The 24,822-nt window shown below is 41.5% G+C and overlaps 1 protein-coding gene across 1 annotated transcript; it reads left to right on the forward strand.

Annotated features, from left to right (window-relative positions):
- The first annotated feature begins 87 nt into the window (after positions 1–87).
- Positions 88–9,140, forward strand: shox2 (shox homeobox 2). Its single transcript, XM_086126419.1, has 5 exons — positions 88–925; positions 2,020–2,231; positions 4,505–4,562; positions 6,316–6,404; positions 7,911–9,140. Exons 1-5 carry the CDS (start codon positions 664–666, stop codon positions 8,202–8,204), a joined length of 915 nt encoding a protein of 304 aa, XP_085982545.1. The 5' UTR covers positions 88–663; the 3' UTR covers positions 8,205–9,140.
- Positions 9,141–24,822: the final 15,682 nt, after the last annotated feature.

Raw genomic sequence — 24,822 nt, forward strand, 5'->3', positions numbered from 1 at the left:
TCTCTCTCTCTCGTCATTTTCACATATTTGCAAGCCACTCCCCGGCAGAGAGAGAGAGAGAGAGAGAGAGAGAGAGATTCAGCGCATTCTCTCGGGTGTTTAAAAAGTAACTCCGGACAATAACAGCAAATGAGCGCTTAATTAAATTAATTAGTCCTTCTTGTCAAGCTTGGATTAATGGCCAATAGCTGCTGTGGTGGTGGTGCTTAATGTTTTTTTTTCTTTGCTTTTTTTTTTTTTACTAGTGAGGGTGGATGAAGGAAGGGAAAGGAGAGAGAGAGAGAGAGAGCGAGAGAGAGAGAGAGAGGGAAAGGAGGAAGAGGGGGGGTCTCATCCCGGCATCCTGAGGGGAGGTAATTTGCACGGATCAAGGGGGCACGGCGCCGCAAAGTATAAATAGTGTGACTTCAATCGAGGATCACCAGCAGGTTCCCCAACTCCGCTATACCAAAGGAGGGAGAAATTGGCCGAGGAAGACGCATCTTTATGTCCCATATTCGGGCGCCTTCCCAGAGAGTTGGCAGCATCACCTCGTCTCGTTTTCAGGGGGCCGCACCATTGATGTCTTAAACTGCCGTGGAGCAAAGGGAGAGAGGGGCTACGGCGAGTCTGCCTTTCTGATTTTTTTTCCTTCTTTGAAAGGGAAAAAAAGACGAGTGTGTGATGGAAGAGCTCACCGCCTTCGTGTCGAAGTCTTTCGATCACAAAGTCAAGGAGAAGAAGGAGGTGATCACATATCGGGAGGTGCTGGAGACTGGCGCGGCAAGGGCGGCCGGCCGCGGCGGGGAGTCCTTAGCCCCGGAACCCGGGAGTCGGGAGGAGGCGGCGGTCGTAGCCCGGAACGTGGCGCTCTCACCGGGCAGGGAGACGGACATCCTCGGCCCGGAGAGGACGAGGGACGCCGGCAGCCCCAAACTCATTGACGGTAAGAGTGTGAGACTTATATGGACGAATAGTCAGTCCACAGAGGCTACATAAAAGCGCTCAGTTGAGTTGCAACTATTTTATTTGGATGGTTGTCACATTTTAGGAGAGAAAATCAATCGTAATGTTGTTGCAACTATTGTTTAAAATCTGCTTGTAGACACTTTAAAAGTTAATCATCAATGATCACAGTTTGGTGGAAATGTTTGAACCGAAACACTCTGAATAGCAAAATTAATAGTTAACATTTACAATGCATTAAGAATGGGTTTTAGCTTTTTTTTAAATAATGCAAATTTAAAGTGCTTTCCATTAAATATCAAATACAGATTTTGCAGCATGCACTTGTGCTTTCGGTGCACAAATGGATGATCTGACCCTATCTTCTATAAAGCTGGCTTGTGAGTTCTGTGTGATTTATTAATACGCGCATTATGTAGCACACAGTTATTTGTTAACTGGGTGGCAACACGATTTTAAAAAACGGAGTTTAAATTGACATTAAAAATGTGATGCAATGGGTGTTCACACAGTCTCGTTACAATAATAACAATATATATATATATATATATATATATATATATATTTAAAATTCTTTCATTGTAATTATTTGCATTTGTAATAAATCACCGTGAGTATAATTTAGCATTTGCATTTCATTTATGTTTAAAAAAATCTAACGCCAGTCATGATTTTTTTTTTTTAAGCAGATCAAAATGTGTCTTATTTAACAGATCAAATGTGTCAACACATGCTTTTTAAAAACGGCGTGCCTTGTTCGTGGCCGTTACCGGCTGCGTGTTTCGCGGCGTGGATCACACACACTCACGTGCACAGCAAAGCCCCTGTAGAGGCGCACACCCAGTTGCCTTGCATATTTATAAGCACTTAATAATTAAAGACCTTTATGTAGCTCGACAAAACATTCGAGCTGTGATCCTCTTTTTGAGGGTTGGGGATGGGAAGTATCTGCTTCACTTTCCATCGCTTTCATTTCTCGCCTCCACTGAGGCCGTGCGACGTTCGTGGAAGAACGTGTGAAAAAAAAACCGTGCAAGTCATGTGCCTCCGCTCCCTGTCCCCGTTTTTTTCAAGGTACCACGGATGTGAAGGAGAGGAAAGAGGAGTCCAGTAAGTCCATGGAGGACGAGGCGCAGACCAAAATCAAGCAGAGGAGAAGTCGGACTAACTTCACGCTGGAGCAGCTCAACGAGCTGGAGAGGCTCTTCGACGAGACGCACTACCCGGACGCCTTCATGCGGGAGGAGCTGAGCCAGCGGCTGGGACTGTCCGAGGCCAGGGTGCAGGTCAGCATCCACCGGCTTTGCTCACATGGGAAGAAAAAGGAGGGCGGGAAAGAATTGAAACAATACATCGACAAATAGAAAGATACATTGATTATCCATCCACCGTTTCAGTTGTCTCCGCAATAAAAAAAATAAAAACACATGCAGCAACATAAGGCAAAGCAGGCATGCAGAATTCCTAATAATAAAGATATGAAAGCATTAAATATTCAAAATAGTGTCTTAATATCTTTAAAGGTATGAAAAAAATATTCTAAACGATCAACATATCCTACACAAGTCGTCGCATTTCTTTGTATGCAAATGCAATATAATGATAATAGTAATCACGCAACAAAGTGAGATAAATGGACAGCAGATAATTAAACAACAAAAATTTAAACCACGAAATTTCAAACTAAAAGCACATGTATGCTTTGTAAGAATATATATATATATATATATATATATATATATATATATATATATATATATATATATATATTGCTTGTAAAATAAATGATGGGAAACGAAAAACGAATGGTGATAACACGAAAAACAATCTTTAAAAACAGGATCAGTCATGAGTTAGATATTTCAATTAATAATATTTGACTCTGTTTTGTGGATAAGGCATCCAAATGAATAAATGCACTGCAGCTGACTACGAACAATTAAAAAAAAAAAGAAAAACATATAAGATACATCCAAATATAGTTTGGTTAAAATTAGCTTTAAAAATAATTTCCGTGGTTAATAAAAAAAAGAAATGATGGCACCCAAATGTTTAAATGACTAAAAGTACACTGAAAAAAGAGATTCATCTTAACAAGCATCAGTAATTCATGTTGTTTCCCACTTTCTTAACCACACATTCAACGAAAACATGAAAAAACGTGGTTCAAATCAATTCCAAATAAATTACCACACAAAGCCACATTTGTCCGTTCGAATAAAAATATCTTGATTTCTTCCTTCTTTTTGATCTATTCTTCGACTAGCAGCAATGCCTAATAATCCGTTACCGATCTTACTTGGGGGCTGCATGTGCCTGTGGTGACGTCACAAGAGTGCACATGCATGCTTTTCACCGTCTCCATCGAGCAAGAGTGAATCCTATTGCAGTGTGCGTGTGTGTGTGTGTGTGTGTGTGTGTGTGCGTGTGTGTGTGTGTGCGTGCGTGCGTGCGTGCATGGAACATGATGTTGGTCGTGAGGGCCCACGAGCAAAACGACCATCTGGACAGAAACCCAGTATGCCATCCAAGGAAAGATGGAAGGCGGGGTGGGGTGGGGGGGGGGGTTCAAACATGTGTTGGAACAGATTTATCTAATTGTAAAAATGTAATAAAAATAATTGTAAATGGCCAACAGAAAAAGTTAAACTTTTTGGGGGTGGTTGGGGGTTGTCCCCCCACTTCAGAATACCCCCCCCCCCCAATTGTGTTGAGGGATTTTCATGCATTAAATCTGTTTATTATCAGCAGACTCTCTACAGCACTGTCTCTATATAATAAATATATGAAACATATGAGGACTTTCACAGCTTTATTTTCTATTTCTTCCTGCCTCAATCGATGATTTTGCTTTTATCACCGCTATAAATCCGAAGTGGAGCGCGCTCAAAATGCTCAATAAATGAAACCCGACGACAGCCAAATCGATAATATTTTCTGTCACAATACATGCCACGGAGGATTTGTGCTAATTTAAGTAAATGTGCTGTTCCGCCGTGTAGTTTGTGTTGAAGTCTTTTTTTTTTTGTTAGTTTTTTTTATCACCCCCCCCCCCTCCAAAGCGCCTGGCACGTAATAATTAATGGTAGCGGTCAGTTAATGAGAGGAAAGCAGTCCAATGACAGAGGAAGGGAAAGCATCATCATCATCATCATCATCATCATCATCATGGCTGCTACTCGATAGCACACAGTCCATTCAAAGTCTGCTGGGACACTCATGAACAGAAAGATGACACCAGCGCTGACAAGGTTATTTATTACAATCCAATCGTCCTGTAACATCGCCACAATTTGCCTGAATAAAGGAATCGATCGATATATACAGTACAGTGTGTATATATATATATATATATATATATATATATATATATATACACATTTTCGTGCACATTCCCACATCTGTCTGCAAGATCTCCCATGCTAATGATTTAAATGCCTTTGAATGTTTTACTCTTCTGAGGATTAAAAAAAATAATTATATTTTTTGTGGTTATTATTGTCACTGCCTTCACGCCTATGCAGACAAAATTAACATAAACTCATGTGTGTTGCTGCAGGTTTGGTTCCAGAACAGAAGAGCCAAATGCAGAAAGCAGGAGAACCAGTTACATAAAGGTATATGCACACTAAGACCAATCAAAAATGTGAAGTTTAATGAATGTTATCATCGACATATTCTGAATTCATTAATGATAACGAACTCAACAGATGTGCATTCATTACACAAATGAGTCAAATCTAACCAGTGACCATTTAAACAAATAGCTTAGTTGTCAAACCTTAAAATAAAATAATTGTCAAAGTACCATCACCCACAAATATTCCTAAAAATCATTATATTCCTAAAACTTTCATCTCATAAGCCATTGTGAAATTATATGCAACACTCTGCTTCATTAAGGGAACAAAAATTCAACATAAATGATGATTAAATCACAATGTATTGCACATATAGCTCTGAGAAAAAGCACCTGAATAATGACACCCCCAAAAAGTGTTAATGACACCCCCAAAAAATGTTAACAATGTATTGAGCTTCCAGTTTAAAACAACTGAACTGTACTCAGACAGCGATTTGTTCTTATACTACTGCATTTGGCAAATTACTGGCTTGCTCCACTTTACTCCAACCCCCCGAAATGTAGCTGTGGCCTAATTTGGGGTTACAACCTACATTTGAGACACCATAGGTTTGCCCATACCAGTGTGCCATGAGAGATCATGCTGGCCAAATTCACATAATTGGGTGGAAAATAATTATTTCTTTACACTAATGACAAGGGGAAAATGCTAAGTCATGATTAGTACCCAGTGGCAACACAAGCAACAACTGAATGAAAACCTTCATGGAAGGAGACAGTTCAAACACAACCTGATGGCATCTCCTAGAATGCATCTACAGTTATCTCTCCCTGGGAAGATTCAATTTGATATCAGGGGTCACCAAGCTTTTTGAACCTGAAAGCTACTTTTTTGTGACTGAATGTAAGATGGCCTACCAGTTTGATACACACTCCTGAAATAACAAATTGACTCAAAATATGTTAACCCTAGTTTATGTTATTTTTAAAGATAGGGGGAGGGTATCAGTCATGAAGTCGACCACAAAAATTGGTCGAAATAAAAATTTCTGCCTTGAAATGGAGGAGAATTAATAGTCAATTCGAAAAAAAAAAAGATTTGTTCGTCACAGCCCTAGTTATTATTATTGATTAACGAGAGTGATTTATGTGAAGGTACTGATCATGTTGATTATTTCCCCCGATAATTAGGGAACATATGCCAATACCAGCACTTTATTTCAACAAATCTCTTGCATTGTTCACATTTTCAAATGATCACTTTGACAACATTCCGAGAAAATCACAACGTAAACAGGGCCGTTGGCTATTCATGTGTTCCTTGGGGTCTTGACCCCTGCTGTGTACACAAGAACCAGCAGTTATCACCTGTCTCATGCAAGTGGCGCCCCCCCCCAACCCCCAAGCACATACATTGTGCTTCCTCCCACAGCAAAGTGATAAGACAACACCAGAGAGTGCGAAGGAACACGGTTTGCTTTCTTTTCCTAGCACTGAAGCAAACCAAAAATGATGTGAAGGGATAATTACATTGATTACATCTGACAGATGCAAAGGCACATCTTTTCAAACATTGGAAGAATGTATCTTTGCTCTGATGGCATAAGATACATGTATCTGCATTTTCTTTGTGACATTTTTGCTTGGTGGCGAACATAAATATGCGCCAAATATGTGACCGTATTCTATTCTTGGGCTTATTTTGGATGCAATTTGCCACTTGGTCGTCAACTGTTTGTGGAGTGTGTCTCCTAAAAGGCTCTCATCTCAGCATTCTTTTCTACCAGGAGTCCTGATCGGAGCAGCGAATCAGTTTGAGGCTTGTCGCGTAGCGCCATATGTCAACGTGGGGGCTTTACGGATGCCATTCCAACAGGCAAGTGTCTTGTTGAAGGGGTCCTGGAATGCTGTCTTGGCACTGGCTCAGGCCTAATGCAATATTCAACTTAAAGCCTAATTGCAGAGCACTGTGCTAACACAGCAAGGCCTCGAATTGAGATAGATTTTTTTTCTTTTACTCTTTCAGGAATACTTAAGACATGTTCAGTATGGCTATTGTTGTGATTGCGAACAATCAGAGGAGAGTGTGTTAAGGGTATAGAATTTTCATTTTCAAGATCTCAAGTCCAAAAAGGTCGAATTGGGGTGATATATATATACCTACCTGTATTCCATTCTTGACTTCTATAAAGAAAACCCCAAATTACAGGTTGTGGTGCAAGGTGAGCCAAAATTTGCATCAATAGGTTTTATATTTGTGTCAACAGAATTTCCACTTGTGTTGACAGGTATATCAAAACATGATATTTACATGACAGTGTCCGATTTCTGGGGAACCTCATCGCCAAATGCAATTTCTGTTGATCCGTTTATATACAGTGCAGCAAGGGTCTAATTTATGATAATCTTATTGAAGATGTTATTGTTGCAGGATGATCCAGTTTCATTTAATTAGCCTGGAAATGATTTACTTACGACAAATAATGTATCTTTGTTCTTCTATCCATGCCAACAATGCAGTGACAGGCAGAAAAAAAAATACATGCTTTTCTATTAGATGGTAGAAGGTATATTGAACCTCTTATCTACTTTTTACTATATTTGTGTTTGGTGGTGCGTCCTGAGATTTTAAGACTGTTTAGTTGAAGGAAGGTGCTTCAGAAGTTCCATAGCACCATTGTACACAAACTGGGATCTTAAGTAGTTCATTGTTGGTTCTTTGGAAAGGTGATAGTTCTTTAGCTCACCCGTGAATCTATATCCTCTCTCACCACAGATTTCTTGAGATATCTAAACCACAGAAGTGTGTCAATTTACCCACGAATAGTTTTGGTTTTACTGAATATGTAAGGTATCAAGAAAATTGTTTTAAAAATCAAAATACAATAATGAGGTTCGATTTTCAAGAATCATCCACTCACCGATCCATCGATTTTCTGATCCGCTTATCCTCACAAGGGTGGCGGTGAGTGTCGGAGCCTATCCCAGCTGTCTTCGGGCAGTAGGCGGGGTCGCCCTGAAAATAAGTGAATATAAGTATAGTATAGTGTATATATATAAGTATATATAATAGAATAATAAATACAAATAAAACCTCTGCCTCGTTTTTAACTGATTAAGAGCATTGGGGGTTAAATGTTTATTTATTTTGTTTTTTAAAATAAAGTTTTCCGCTGAGGTTTTATGTGTTTAGTATACTTGGATCAAATACTCTCAATAGTTGCCCACTTTAGAAATTTTAGATGATCCCCAACCTGCAATAAAAAACAGCAAAAAAAAAAAGAGAAGTTTAAGTGAATGTCCCATGAGCCACTGCGCACTTAACACATGTTCTCCCCCTCCCTTCCCCCTTCTCTCACCCCCTCCTGCGTGCGTCCTGTAGGATAGTCATTGCAACGTGCCGCCCTTCTCCTTTCAGGTGCAGGCGCAGCTGCAGCTGGACAGCGCCGTGGCGCATGCGCAGCACCACCTGCACTCGCACCTGGCCGCGCACGCGCCCTACATGATGTTTCCGGCGCCGCCCTTCGGCCTACCGCTGGCCACGCTGGCCGCCGAATCGGCGTCAGCTGCATCCGTGGTGGCCGCTGCCGCCGCCGCCAAGAACACCAGCAAGAACTCAAGCATCGCCGACCTGAGACTTAAGGCCAAGAAACACGCGGCCGCGCTAGGCCTGTGACGACCACCGCGACGACGACGTCGCTCGGGAACGTGCACACATGGGGAGACGCCACCGCAAACACGAGGACACTATTTATGTTTTTCCCCATGCAGGACAATGATAAGAATGAAGGCTATTTATAAGATTATGAAAAGTGACTGCTCAATAGCCGATGGGAGGGGATTTTTCTACCACCTTCCCAGAAACGACAACAACACCAGAAAACAACCAACCATGGACGGCCCTTGTGGCAGGAAGAGGAGGAGGAGGAGGACGATGCAGCTGGCGGTCGATACTTTGTCAAACAAGGCGAACCATTCTGCAGTCTGTTTTAACATCTCATTATTATTATTAATATTATTGTTATTATCGGGACTTACAGAGGCTGGCCTCGTTATAGTTCAACACCCCCTTGCCCAAAAGAGAAGGGAGGGGATCCTATCCAAAATGTTTGCATGAGCCAACACGCTGACCTATATAACTTTTTTAGTTTTTTTTTTTTTTTTTTTTTTACGCCAGACACCACAAATGTGAGAGCATAATATATGTTTTTTTTCCTTCCGTTTTCCTCAGTGGTGTTTCATCTCCTTTTAAAGGGGGTGCTTATGTATAACAAAAAAGGACTGTAAAGCGGTACGGGCACATGTAAAATATGTTTATACACGAGAAACATGTATTATTTTTGGCTCACTTTTGCGGGGGTATATGACTTCATTTGGGTGTAAGCTATGTGCTTCCTGTATGTAACTATATATATATATATATATATATATATATATATACATACATGACAGTGAAAGTGAACGCACCCGAGGCATGGGTTTCTTCAAAAAAAAAAAGGAGGAAAAAATAGCACTCATGAATCCTTTTCCATCACATGTGAAACGTGAATCCATCTAACCAAAATGTTTTTTTTGTTTTGTTCTGATAATAAATTAACTAAAGGTTCTCTAACGAGTTGACACTTTTATTGGAGCAGTAGGGCCCTTTGTTTGAAAATTATTATTGGTAAAGAATCGTTTTTAAATAATTCATGATGGTGGCGTAAGTCTTTTGATAACGTCACGAATGACAGGTCCGTTAAGTGAGGAACATGACTTGTTCCCCTGCCAAATTCATGCATTATGCATGCTTTTTGGTTATGGAACATTTGGAGAGGCAGACTGATCATTTTCATGATACAAGAGAACACAACAGGGAGATAACAGATAAAGAGCAGTCAAGTTGGGCACCCCTTTTCGCTCAATTCTTTGTTCATTTGAATGTTTATATATATATATATAATTTAGATTTTTTATTTTATTTTATTTTTTACAAAACTTAATTTGTTTTGTTTATGCTGCCAGACACCCGCTGAGAGTAGTGATTAATAGTTAATTGACATTGGCCATAGTTGAAACACTGGTGGTCAAAAAGGCCCGTGGGTGATTTTCCTTACGATAAAGCTTGCAAATCAAAATGGAGGGGGGGGGGGTGTGAAAGCTTCATTAAGGCCTGCCCCTCACAAATTAATTTCCTGACATCTTAATCGCGTTTTATTGAACAAACACATGACACGATCATACGCAGGCAGATCGCTTTACAATCCCCAAATTTCCGCACATAACAATAGTGTCCTGGGCTATTAATTAATAGCCGACTCACACCGAGTCTGTGTGCGCGTGTGTGTGTTGGCATTCAGCGACAGGATCCAGACGCCAAATCTATTGAATTATCGATCGCTAGGCTGGCCAGTAATGGAGGAGACGGAACTGGGTAACTGAACTGATCGTGGGAGCGTGCACTGTCCCACACAGGAAGATCCACTCGTGGGCCACAACATTAGGCACATCTGCACACATACTGTTTCATGAGATCCAAAACAGAAGGAGCATTTATGATTGTGGTGTATCGAACAATAGTGTATTGTAACCATACTGCGTATCACCCAGTGAACGCAACTAAAACCACAACAACAGTGTCAATATATACCAACTATTATCTTTATAAAGATGAACATTTTTGGCATGTCTCTTGTATTGGACCAGATTAAACCGTGCAGCTGTCCCCAATGGTGAGACCAACTGGGTTGCAATCAGTTCAGGGAAGGAAGTCTGGACAGTGACATGTCAACCAGTTTGACAGGATCAGAATCCTCTTCATTGCCTAAGTATGTGGAAAAACGCACAAGGAATTTGTCTCTGGTACTGTGAGCCACAATAGTATAATAGCAACAAGCAACTACGAATTAACAAAAGTAACATTTAGGATGTACCACTTCAGTACAGAGAGTCGGTAAGCAATGTAAGGATACCATGATGGCACAAGTATGCAATGCAATGCAACACTCCTGACTTTTTGTTCAAATGTAAGAGGTATTTTCCACAAAGCCTCACTAAACAGATATTTCGTATTAATCTGAGATTATCATCAGTTAGCGAATTTGAGAAATAGACTCCAATTATCAAGAAGAGACCGTCAGTACGGGGCGGGGGATGTGTTGCTGATTTTTGAAATAAGCAAAATGTATTCATCATCGGTTTAAAGTAACATTGCAACATTTGGATTCATAAAAGATTTACCTCCCACAGTTTTCTCAAAATACAGAAAGATTGCTTCCTGTTTGCTTTTTTTTTTCTTTAAAGAGCCATCTGCATGCCCCGTATGGGATGAGTGGAATAGCCCACACTCGCAGATGAAACCATTTTGCCAAAACTCCACTTTCAAGAGGCCAAAAACTGACCAAAGCAACCAAAGGCCAATACAATAAACATAGCCTTGCTCAAGGGCATAGACAAGGTGGTTGGGACGCAGACCAGGTTCTAGTCAAGTAAGATTTTGAAAACAGACCTTTCCTTGGTCTTATAGTTTGCAGGTTTGGGGAACCTTTTTCCAGTCCGGGTCTATCTTAGTACTCCAAGTGATATACAGCGGAACCTCCGTTTTTGTGAATAATCCATTCCAAAAAATCTGACAAGATAAACACGTATCCCAGGGCACCATTGTATAATTTTTATGGGATGAATGCTTGGAGGTTTTAACACTTTTTTTTTTTTTTTAGAAATGTGTCAAATATTTTCCTGGGCCAAATATGACCCACAGGCGATAGATTGCCAAATCGTGCCTGAATGACTGAGCTCCTGACTTCCCATGAATGTACAAAATGGATGTACAGATCAGCAGTGACTATGATTCAAAAAAGTGTTTGGAACATCGTTTCGACTTTACCTGCCCTGACCCGTGGGAAGGCTTCTGCCGAGAAGCGCGGTGGGGACGTTATCAGGCGGTCCAAAGATGTTCTGCAGGAATGGAGGGGAGACAATGAGACGGGGACACACAAGTACCCTGCTGATTAAACACACAGACGACCCCACTCTCCTCTCAACACACTCTTAAGATACAAGCGCACGCACGCACACACACACACACACACACACACACACACACACACACACACACACACACACACACACACACACACACACACCGTCAGACGGGAGCCAGCCAGGCTCTCACGGGCTTCTCGCTGTCTTTACTATCACCCCACATCACCACCTTCGCCTTCATTCTTCAACATACACGCTTCATCGCCTTCCCTTGTACACAGAGAAGACATGAGTAGTCAACTGCTCTAATAATTGCTTCTTAAAATAAATCAAATCCAACATTGTACATACACCCATTGCACACACACTAATGGTGAGTCGCAAACAGCTCTCCACACCGCGGAATCCTTCATATCAACTGGTGCCGTCTTGTTGCTATATTTACCTCAACACGGCCCCTGAGACAAATGCGCTATGTGCTCTCGTTTCCCTGCACTGGGCGCTTAAAAAAAAAAAATCAAATTAAAGCATGCAAAACACTCTCAGGCAGCCGCTTGCACTGACAGCCAATGCAGGGACCAGATTGTAAATCCTGCATTTATCTGCGTTGCATTAATTTGCAGGGGGATGCACACTCAACAGCCACTTCATTCGATACACCGGTGACATATACAAAGATTACACAAAGTAAAACTAAATTGTGACTTTGTTTTTTAACAATATGCGGCAGACTGACGGTTGGGGAAATCTGTACAATAGTACCAAATATTTTACATGTCAAAATAAAGTAGATTTTGTTGAACGGGAAAATGTAGATTTTTTTTTAAAACGAAATTTGGAAGTAATACGTTTTTAAACTGTACTTTTTGCTCTTGGTCAGGGGTGTCAAACAAATTCTGTCGCGGGCCATTTTGGAGTTATGTCTTCCCTTCGGAGGGCCGTTTTGACAGTAAAACCACAAAAGTGTTGAATCGTCTCATCGCATTATTACTTGTACACAACAAATGAATGAATTACTAGGTAGTAGTTTTGAAATCAGTGACGTCGACTATACCGGTAATAGTTTGTTCAATTATTGTTCAAGTGAGTGTAAACAGGGTAACAACTTTATTGCGATATCTTAACGTGATTTAATACGCATCTGACATTTCGGTACAGATTTTAGCAAGGATGATACAAGTGGACACACATGCTTTTCTTTCGCACGCCACATAAAATGATGTGGCGGGCCGGACCTGGCCCCCGGGCCTTGAGTTTGATACATGTGCTCTCGGTTACAAAACCATCAGAACCTGATACTGCTCCATATCAATTCGAGCATGTTGTAGTAATTTTTTTCATTTGCTAGACCATAACACGTGCCATTTATCTCATTAGACCAAACAAGTGTACTTAGAGAGGTGTCCAGCGAGTGCACGTCCAGTACTGCACCAGAGATGACAGCCAACAGAAATCGACTTCAAAGATCTCAAGTGCTGAAACTGCCTCCTGTTGCACTCAGGCGAGCAATTAGGATGCCGCATCTCCGCCTGTTATCACATGCAGGCGGGCCCGGGTGGCTGACCGCAGCGCTCGGTGTGGGTTAGCAGTCGACGGATGACTATGACGAGCCGGTTCCATGCTGTATTTGATTTTACTGTGGGATGAAAAGTGGGTGTTTGCGTAGTTTTGACATATACTGTGACTCGAGAGGCTTTCCAGCGCTGATTACACGCGAAAAATACAACAGTCGTTATCTCTGGCTCCCTGCGCTCAGTCGCACAAAACAGAGGTCAGAACTGAACAACAAGTCTAATTGTTTTACTGTTTCCTGTTTAAGGTGCCCAAGAGGAAATCTATACATTTGTATGCGTTGGCCACAATTTTTGTTACTACCGTTTCACTTCCAGTTGCGACTGGCTTGAGATAACATATTGTAGCCTGATAACTAACTCCGTGCCCTCAGGAGAAGACATTAAAAAGTGAGAATGTGTTGAAACACACGCCCATTCCAGATTGGAGGGGGTTGTATTGTTTCCATTTGGCCTTCTCTACTGGGGATGCGGTGGAGGTTTAAAGTGCGATCCAAATGAGACAAAGAGAGCGATGAGGGGCGCACAGGAAACATTTGGCCCACGAGCTGGTAAGAAGCAATACGCTGTGCCACAGCGGAACTGCGTTTGTACACAGGCTCTTATGTTACAAAAAGCCATTTGGAACACGCACCACAGCGTGCGAATTTAGGCCGTGTGAAGTTTACAGCAACACATTATTTTGAAATCACAACAAAACAGCAGAAAATATTTGCATCACAGCCATCAAGTACCGGTATCTTTTTAATGTGGCGGGGAAAGCAGGGAGGTAGCGCACCATTTTGTGCACAGTGAAACACTTTTTAAACAAGTATTTCTTTAAAAAAAGGGGGGGGGGGGAGAAAACGATTATTATGGAGAGATGCAGGCGGCACTGTGGAATAGTGGTTAACACATCTGCCTCACATTTTTGAGGGTTAGAATCTCAATTTGTTCTTTCCAGTCTTAATGTGACCAACTAAAAAAGTAACATACTTTCTTCAAAATGTTTATTGCCACTCCCAGTTAAAAATTGTCAAACTAAACATAAAACAAAGAGAATTACACATTTTGCATTTAACTAAACCGAATAAAAGTCTGCTTTGTGAATGCTAACACAAAATACAAAATGTTTTTGATAGGTGAGCAAAATTCATTGATGTCCTGGTGTTTTAACCCTTTAATCAACAGACATCTAAATACAAACAGTGCAGTAACACGTGTAGACAGAGAATGGAACAATACTCAGAGGCTTATATTCTTTTCTTATGAAAATATACAAATATTGCCACAGCTTGCTGAGCAGTCGTGACCCTGTACTTCGTGTAGACACAGTAGACGCACACAGCAGAAGGAGCCACACAATGAATGTGTGAACTCATGATGCACATGCTGTTTATTTATTTACATTCCATTTAATTATGTTATCACTGTGTTTTTATGTGTGCATTGTGATCTATTTCTTACAAAAAAAGTTGTGTTGTTGTTTTATGCGTGGCTGTAATGGATGAAAGGCATTTGACTTCATATCACTGGGGAAAGATGATTTGAGACATGATTGTTTTGAGTATCTGAACATGTGGTCTGGACCATTGGGGTTTTGTCGTAATGGAAAATAAAGTCTACGTTTTCAGTAAGACCATCAATCACCTGTGAACTGTAAATGTTTTTCTCTAACGCCTCTTGTCTTCCCATCGCCGTAAATTTATGTTTGTGCCATTGAAAAATCAATACATCTTATTTCGGTTCGAAAACATATAACTGCGCTTGATATATGGTTGCAATCGACTTTTTCCCGTCTTTTGCTCTCTAACTGCAGACAAGTGCCAGAATTTTATGAGCGTTAAATACGCACGTTGACCAAACATTGGCTCTACTTAGTAATGAAAGGACCCACAACTATTGGCATGTGTCACCAGTTTATTATGATGATGAAGTAAAATAAATGTATGCAATGAAGCCTCAAGGGCTGAGCTAAATATGTGGGCACATTTCATGTGAACTGCTCTGCGGTGTCCACTTGAGTTTATATGGGGTCCAGTTACATGCGGATCATGCTGGAATTTGTTATTGATTTTTTTTTTCTTGTTTCCTGGCTGCCAAAGTCTGTCTGACCAATCTGCTCCTCAATAAGAACAGACATACTCCCCCCAACAATGCTTACTACTGGGGACAAGATTTTAAGATCCATTTTAATTTCAGCCCCCCGCCCCCTAAAAAAATGCTGTGTTGCTTTCTTAATTCATTCTGTGAGTAGATGGGGATTTTAAGCGGATTACTTTTAGCCAAGGTAAGGTTAATTATTTCGACCCAGCAGATTGGGTTGAAGACTGGATTTGAGGAACTGAAGATGGTCGTAAATTTTGAAGTTGAAGTAAATTTAATGTCACATTCGGAGAAAAAATGGTGACGGTTAGATTGTTCAGTGTGTAACACCGCTGACTTTGGATACGGAGATTGGTCAGGGCCCACAGTAACATCCAGGTGGGTGCCTCAGCAAAATCCTTGACGTCATATGTTGATTCCCAGCCACTGTTGGTCCCAATCCTGGATAGAACTGGATGGGTTGTGTCTCTGTGCCAAACATATCACGTGAGTGACTCACTTTGGCGACCACTGACTAGGATATGTTACTTCTTCGAAGAAAATGTTGGTAATGACATGAGTACTGTATTAATATAGCTGGACTGTTAACCTAGTGACCCATGTCTTGGTAGCTTTAAGTCATCAGGATGGGTAGTTTTTACAACTTCTTGAATCAAAATCTTGTCCCAAGGTGCTGGGCCAAATTCTCAACGCAATGCGCTGCGTATAAATAGCCCAGCATTGGCTGTGTCCATTTCAGACCCAGCGCTGGGTTAGCGAGATATTTTATCCAATTTGGGTTACTTTTGTAACATTACCACTTGATTATTGTGGCAGTTATATTACTCTTGTACTCTTGTAGCTGTACTCTGAAAACATTTACAACTTCATTCTTGCAAGATTTTGACTTGACTTGTCAAACATTTTATTTATTTCAGACTCTGACAGATGTTTTATTCTTATCCGTCACACCTTAAAGGCCGGTCCCTGAAAATATTGTCTTAAACCGGTCCATGAGGCAAAAAAGGTTGGGGACCACTGCACTAGATGGAGCTACGCTAAACTTTCACAACCGCTGCAGCTGTAACAAAGTGCTTTACAGATCATTTAATATACGTCCAAGACATCGGATTATGGATCCATATATAAGGCACATCGGATTATAAAGTGAACTGTCGGCTTTTGAGGAAATTTAATGCTTTTGGGTGCGGCTTATAACACGGAAAATACGGTACTTCATTTTTGCAATATTTCGATATTTCGAGTAGTTTCTCAACTATTTTGTACTTTCTTGCCTACATGAGTGTGAATTTATTTATTTAAACTACTCTTGAACCTGCCACCCTCTCATACCAAAGCCAAGCCCTTCCCGACATTGTGAACAGCTGCGATCTTAATTCTAATTGCTCCTAATAATCTTTCCATATGAGCATCGTTTTATGAACATTTTTAGTAGTCATTATCTTCTCATACAAGCATGGATGATGTACCATCAACAGATGGATGCAGTGTCTAATAAATAATCTAAGAAGCTTTCCTAGTGCATATCAATAGTTCTGTGAGCTGGTGGAATAGATGGTAAAGAGTTCAAGAGCTTTCCATGTAATAGAATTTTAAAGCCGGAAAGTGCTCATGTTTTCCGAGTATCTAATTTGGATTTAATTGATCCTGCCTTTTGTGTCCCCTCGCTGATACAGCAGTATTGACAGCGGTGTAGCTGCGCTAATTCATTCCTCGGGCCAGCATTGTCCCCAGTCAGGAAACAAAACATATATACGACCACACTTGTGCGGCCACGCTAATAAAGAGCAGCCATCAAGCGGTAATGTAAGACGTTGGGAGGGATGGACATGCTGAGGTGAACCTGGGGTGGGCTCGCATGTGTTTGGGTGAGTCATTGATGGGGAGGAATGCATCCTTCCAATTACAGGCTGATGCAAATTGATGTCACGAGCGATGAGAGCAGGGCAGTTGAATTTGTGAACAGCTGACTGGGCTGCATTACAGGGCCAAGGAGGCAGCGGAGGAGGCAGGATACTCTTTAGTGGTGCCACCTACTCTTGGATTACACAGTTGCCCCAGGTATTTGCCAGTATCTAATTAAATAGGCCTGTATTAGCTTCCAACAGTGCAGGGGAGGGTGTGTGTGAAGGACAGTATTTCATTGTAAAATGCGATGTAAAAATGGATCTCACATGTTAGCCAAGATCACATCAGCCGCCCTTTCCTTTGGAATCTCGCCGCTACTGCAGTTTATGTCTGACTGGTTAGTTAAAGCAAAACTTTTTACAGGAAACGTCGATTAAGATTGTAATGATGTCCACACGGGCAGCACGATTCTCGGCTGGTTAACACGTCCGCCTCACAGTACAGAGGTGAAGGATTTGATTCCGGATCCGGTCTTCCTGTGTGGAGTTTGCATGTTTTCCCTTGCCTGCGTGGGTTTTCTCCGGGTACTCCGGTTTCCTCCCACATTCCAAAAACATGGATGGCAGGTTAATGGAACGCTCTAAATTGTCCTAAGGTGTGATTGTGAGCGTGGATGGTTATTCATCGATGTATGCCCTGCGACTGTCTGGCAACCGGTTCAGGGTGTCCCCCGCCAACTGCCGAAGACAGCTGGGATAGGCTCCAGCACTTCCGCGACCCTCGTGAGGACATGCGGATTAGAGAATGGATGATCTGCACACATTAATCCATTTTAATAATCAACATCTTTGGTGAGCGTGATTTATTTTAATTATTGTTTTCTGTTTTTGTCATGTTTTTAGATAAATATTGATTGTGAACTGCACCAGATGATGTACATGGCACAGTAAACATGCTGTCATACTGTGGACCCACGCGTTCTCGCAGTTCCGGCACAAGCAGATTCATCCATTTCACCGATTTTGTTTTGATTTATGTTATGGGCTACAAAGCAAAGTGTGGAGAGTCTCTTTCGCCGAAAAGCATGAGTACAATAAACAAGTGGGGCAATCGTTGCCAACAGCCTCTGAAATATCCACAATGTGTCCTTTATTTTTCACAATTTTTCTCTCTTTGTATCATTATAATCGCGCTACAGGGACAAGGGTGATCCATTTCTTGATAATCACGCCATGTTGTTTGTACCTCAATAAGAAATAATACAGTCAGTATATGTGGCGCCTCAAAACGTTTAATACAGTGAGTATATGTGGCGCCTCGAAACATTGTTTTCCAGTGAGTTGGAATGTGTGCCAGAGGCAATTGCCAGGTGTGCGAGTGTGAGACATCAACAAAATGTGTTTGTAATTGTCCATTTCAGTCATGCTTGGTCTAATCACCAGTTAAGCGATAGGCCTCACATGAACGTTTTTGGAGGGTGGAAGGAATACTCTGAGCACGGAGAGAACATACAACCTCACACAGGAAGACTCAAGCCAAGTTTTGAACCCCATATTTCGAACTGTGAGGCAGACACACTAAATACTAAACAGCTCTGACTAAGTTTTTGTTTTTGTACAGTGTGCATGTACCTTCACAAACCTCCCAAATGAAAGAATCCCAAAATATACTATCAAGCTCAAGCCTGGGCCCCAATAAGCTTGACTTTGGACTTCAATGGCGGCGGGGCAAGGATAAAGTGGAGCCTGGAAGTCCAGTGATGATATGAGCTGAGAGTGTGGTATGTTGGACAAGTTGTCTGAGATGAGTGTGTCAAAGAGCCAGCACTTTGTTGTGCTAAAGCATGTTGAAGAGACTCTTATCTTAATGATGACAGACATACCCTTTGAAAGGGTCACATGAATCCCGCTGTATGCAGTGCATGATAGCCTGAGGTATATAAAGTACTATAAGTTTGAGGGAGGGCAATGTACGGAACATCTAAATAAGGTACAAGATACTGTAAATAACCGGCTAGTTTAATTTTAATGAGCTCATGGCACAATGACGGACCCGCGTGACACTAATACAAGTTCATAGCATTCGCATTGACCTGGATTGACACCAGGTGAAAGATGAGAGTGAGTGCACAAGGCTGCATCTGACATTTACCTGGAGGAAGATGGGCTGGTGACATATTAGCCATAAAGTCAAGGTCATCAATCCTCTTGTTAAACACCTTCAATGTCTCTTCATTCTTCAGGACACTGAGGTGCAGATAAAACAATATGAACTAGTTGTGCAACAGAGGAACCTGAATTGCAAAGTAAACAAAAACATACAGGAATATTGAAGTCCATTAGTGGGATGTCCAAAGTAGTCTATCCTGGCCACTCAATTCAATATGGTCGAAAGATACACTAAATCAATGCAAATAATAAAAGAATGAAAATGCACACTGCAAGTGGTAAATTGTAACTATGCTTCAAAAATCAACGTTCAGAACATAATGTGGCTTTAAGGTCACTGTTCGATTCTGTACAGTAAGGGAACAAAATGAAAAGTATTAATGTGCTTATTTTGTGAGTAAACAAGAACCAATTTAATGACAAATAAAATCTAACTTAAAAAAACTGCACATCTCTATCGGTTAAATTATCCAATAAACCACATATTTAAAGATTTAAAGAACCCAGAACCAACAAACTACAGATTGAATGGATGATTGCAAAAATAGTGTCCAGTTCAGCCCCCCCAAAAGAGTGTAAAAAGTAAAGTAGCGATTTAAGTCTGCAAGTGCCACAATTAGGCGCATTTCGCCACAGGGCCAGTAAAATGCGCTGTGATGCCATCATTAAAGACTGGTTACATGGTTCTGGTTTGCCCTGCTCTTCTCAAAGATAAACAGACCTACATTAGACTAGAGCAGGCGAAAACAGGCCTCAATATTGTGGCCACGTTCGTATGGGTGACTATCCCACAAAAGGAAATGGAAAACATGAACACTAGCTTAGTATCGCTAGTAGCATGCAGCTCAAAGGAGTCTATCGTGTTTACCTATTCATATGGCCATTTACTGAGGTTCTAGTCATGTACACGTCTCTAGAACATGTTCTTTTTGGGACACAACACAGTTGTGTGTATGTTTTACAACAATTTAGTGCTTTATTGGGTAACTGTAGGCCATGAAAATAGTATTTCAATTCAATGGAAAATAGTCTCGAACGGACGAGCCCTTCGGCCAATCAATCCCTGAAATTGAGGTTCAGCTGTATTACCAAACTGTTGGAAAAATTATCTTAAAAATACTTAATCCAATTTAAGACAATACAGAGAGGCTATTGTGATTGGTAACGTAATACCCTCTGCCTCCTACCCACCTCCGCTATGAGTGCTGCAAGAACAGTAGAACGCAACTCCGTTCACAGCTCCTTTAGCACTCAAATGCGACTTTACGGAGTGTAATTGAAGGCGCGCACCGCTGCTAACGTCAACACTTTTTCATATTAATCACGTTTGTTTACTTTATTGCCCAAAAGCCATCTCTCTTTCTCAAGTGGGCTGGATAAATACTGCGCGCCCTGGTCTCCGAGTGCTACGAAAGCGGTGATGCAAATGTAATACATCTTTATAAGATTTCCTTTGGGTGATATTTACAATCCCGACACTTACATCCACAGTGATTTTCACTCAGTACAATTGGAAATAATTGTGTGTGTGCGTGTGTGTATAAGGGAAGATAACAGCAACATGCTGGAGAACCAGAACTTCTCATAAAGGCTCATTCAATTGCCTCCAGGACAGAAAAATGAAACGAGAAGCCGGCTTGCTGGCTGCAGAGCGGCCGTGTCGTGCGGTTTGGGGTGCTCCGTGGACACGGAGAGGAGATGGGAGCGGTGTAAAAACACATCCCCGTGGCACCATTATATTATATTATATAAGCATACATACGGGACGGCAAAAATGGAAGACGACACTTTAAATGACATTATTATAAAATGCAATACTCCTGGAATGATCCTTTATTAAATTAGGCCCTATGATCCAAGATGAATTTCTCGCTTCCCTAATCCATCAAGAGGGGAATATTAAAAGATAGGCCTCCACTGGCATTAGACACTCACTCCGTCTTGACTTTCATTATTCTGCATTAGGTGGCTGCTGGGGGAGAGCCTCTTAATGAGAATTACAATGATTCACTGGCCCCGGCCCCACTTCTGACAAGTCAAATATTAACTCCTCAGTCACAGCTGTCGAAATTAAAATACTTTGCAGCGCCGGACGCGCTAAATTAAATTGGCCTTTTATGTTCCTTACACCGCTGACCCCCGTGGGGCCGGCTCGCCACTCACAGCGCCTTCGAAGGAGCGAGAGGACGACGGCTCTGCGCTCGAGCCGCTCTCGCCGAAACAAATGTGTTGATGCCGTGCATGTCAACCTGTCATCTTCTTCAATTCGCGACCCTTCTCCTCACCAAGGCACGGTGGCCCTGAAGTGCAAAACACAACAGCAAATCACGAAACACAACAGCATATAACCCCCCTTTCGTCCCCACAACAAATACCTAAACCTTTTTTTTTTTCAATAATTGATGAATCTGACGATTTATCGATGAATCGGATTTCAAGTCATGTTTTTATTTCCATCTTTTTATTCAAAGACAGGAAATTATTTGAACAGTATTTCAAATCAACACTGCGGAAAGTGCCTAACCAAGAAGTGTTTCATCAACTGTATTAGTCCATAAGATTAATGCAAAAATGGTCATTATTGTTTTCCAAAGTAAAAGCAGATGCTTGTAAATGTTTTGTTTTGGTTCACCACTAAGATAATCCGTCTGCTTTCATACCATGAAAAAAAAAGTTCCTTTGGATTTACTTACTTCAAACTTGTACATCGATTGCACATGATTCAAATGTGGTAAACTGATGTCATTTTCGCATGTTTTCCTGACCCCCCCCCCCCCCACAATAATAAATGCTAGTTTGATACAAATTAATCGCGTGCAACCGAAAATCAAGTCCTCTTTCTTCAGTGTATGGACTACATAAATCTGAGCATATTTACTGTTGAGAAGCTGAAATTCAATTGATTTGGACAATTTTAAATTAAAAAAGGGTTCCCAATAAAGAACCGATTCTCAAGAATAATTATTTGTTCATTTGATAATTGAAAAGTTGACGATTCATCGATTACCAGTAATTGTTTCACCTCTTAAGTACAAAGGCAAATTCAAGGAAAACATGACTGCAAATATAAACCTTGGCCATTAAGGGGCAGAATAATATGCACTGTTTAAAATGTACACATGAAAATATATAGTAAAAAAAAAAACATCATTTCACAGATTTTGTGTAATTATAATGCAGTACAGTAAGTATAAGTTTTTTTTTTTTTTTTTTACTGACCCTGTTACATTAGTTTAGATCTGAATTTAGGCTTGCACGTCGCTTTGGACCTCAGGCTGCGAGCACAAGCGGAGAGCTTCTCTCCCCTTTCGCCAGCATTTTTTGCTTTTCCCCCCGCCAGCATTTCTACTCCTCTGGTGTTGCCAACGCAGCGACGAATCTCTCTTACCGGACTGTTTTGAGCTCCTTACCAAGAAACCATCGATTTCACTGGGATGCAAGAGTGAGCCGGGAAAAACACAACTGCCGGTGACCCCTCAGTCTGAGCATCTTTGACTTGAAATCACTGTTTTAAAAAACAAACAAAAATATTTGTATAAAACACACACACACACGCGCCGCGCCCCGGGACATGTCACCTCTCCCCTTTCAAAAGTCAAGTGAATGAATAAAGAAGTGGATGGGCCTGATAAAGAAAGACAAAACAGCCAAATAGAAGACAGTGGAGGATTAATTCACTGGGCAGATGGGTCCCGGTGTCAATTTATGCTATTCTGATCCACACCACTGAAATCAGAGCCTCATCCCAGCCCCGAACAAGCCACCTTTGACCCTCGTGACGGAGACAGTACTGCTGCTTCGTATTCATGCGCACTTTATTTTGGACTAAAACCACCGCTCAGGCCCTACTTCACAACTCCGCAGCTTAGGTCACACGATTAGCATAAGCGAGTATACATAAGTCATGCAGTAGGGCCCCTCGTCTTCGCATTTGTGCTACTAGCCACGCTTTAAATCTAATTTATGAAATTAAAAACATGTTTGACCCAGGGTTAGCAGAAAGGTTATTAATTACCAGCGAGAAAGTAATTACTTCCCGTTCAAAGCGTATTTCGTTTGGTGTGAAATCTCACAGTTGCCTTTGGGGGAGAAAAAAAAAAAAAAGATATCCCTTATTATGTAAGCCATTTGAATTAAGCCCCACTCTGACCTTAAGATTGAATAGCCAAGTTTTTCATGGATCTCATTACGTGCTCATAATTAGCTTCAAGTGTGAGGAGTACATTTGAGCGCTTGTATTAAAATGGATTGAAATGCTCCTGCAGGGATGCGCATCAACGGCCCCATGACGGCATAGGCGGGTCTTCGCGTGTGCCGTGATTTAGAGGACATAACGGCGGCGGAACATCAGTCACTATTTTAGTGTTAAATAAGCGCTCTGAAGGACTGTTAACGCCACTAGCTTAAGCTCTCATTCATCAGCGCCCTCTCACTTGTCAATATAAGCAGCGGCTCGCAATCAAACAACCATTAAGACCAACCGGCTTCTCGATAAAGGAGATTTCCTTATTGAGGTAATCACTGGCGAGCGCACATTGGTGGCGTACATTCAATGGAGGCATCGTTCAAAGTGGCTTTGCAATTAAAAGCACATGAAGACAGACCGTCGTTTGAGGATGCCCTTTGCAGCTATGCAAATTGATGGCCAGTGAAAATATAATCAGCTCGCCGCAGGTGTCATCGGCTCCGAAAAGTTCCCGATACCAGCCGTGTGACATTGGCCTTTTTAAGCGCCCGTCATACCGTCCATATTGATCAGTTATTCCTCTCTCTTTCACAGGGAATCTTCAGAGCCTCCATTCTTCTCCACGTGCCTCCGCCGCCACTTCAGACCTTCCCCTATTGATCCTCGCGGTGGGTGATTGGTCGAGCTGCAATTTGAGACGGACATTGACGGATGAGTGCAAACTGTTTTTCTTCGGCTTTGTGGGGGGCGGGTGGTGGTGCTGATGATGAAGTCATAATGCGAGTGACACAGTCAGACAGGGACCACAGTGCAATAGAGTGCTGCTGTGAGAGCAAGGGTGGACAACTCGCTTCTTTTAGATGTTTCCCTCCTCATACGCACCTGACTCAGGAGGGGAAAAATATCTAAAACATGCAGAAAAGTGTCCACCCCTGCTTTCGATTTCCATGTTCCATGACTTGCCTCCAGAGTCACCTGTGGTCAAATGAGGCCAGTAGATATAAAAAGTCGACAAAACCATGTTCAAATGACCCCCCACCCCAAAAAAAAAAACCCAAAACAAAACAAAACCAAACAAATAAGACCAAGACTCTTTGTGAATCATATTCAAAACATTTTAAAAACTTTTCACACCCTTAATGTGACCTATAACCTGCACAACGACATCTTTTTGAAAGGTGAACCACAAATAAGTCTGAAACAATGTGGTTGCAAAAGTGTACACCCCCCGTATAACTAAGGATGCGCCTATCAATCACCATCACATTAAAACTCATAATAAATGGGAGTCAGCAAACACCTGCGACAGGTAAAATTACCTCTAAATAACCCGAAAAAAAGTTCAGGTGTTCTTGTCCACTTTTGTGCGTAGACTTGGTATTTGGAACTCTTCATAATGACCTGTTCATAGGCTCCAGTTCCTCCAGTTGGGACTTGAAAGATATTTGTCCTTTACTACCTTCACCGCCAGCC

This window comes from Hippocampus guttulatus, chromosome 12 (genome assembly GCF_054856545.1).
Source record: "Hippocampus guttulatus isolate MCC_2025c chromosome 12, RoL_Hgut_1.0, whole genome shotgun sequence".
In the NCBI taxonomy this organism is placed as follows: Eukaryota; Metazoa; Chordata; class Actinopteri; order Syngnathiformes; family Syngnathidae; genus Hippocampus; species Hippocampus guttulatus.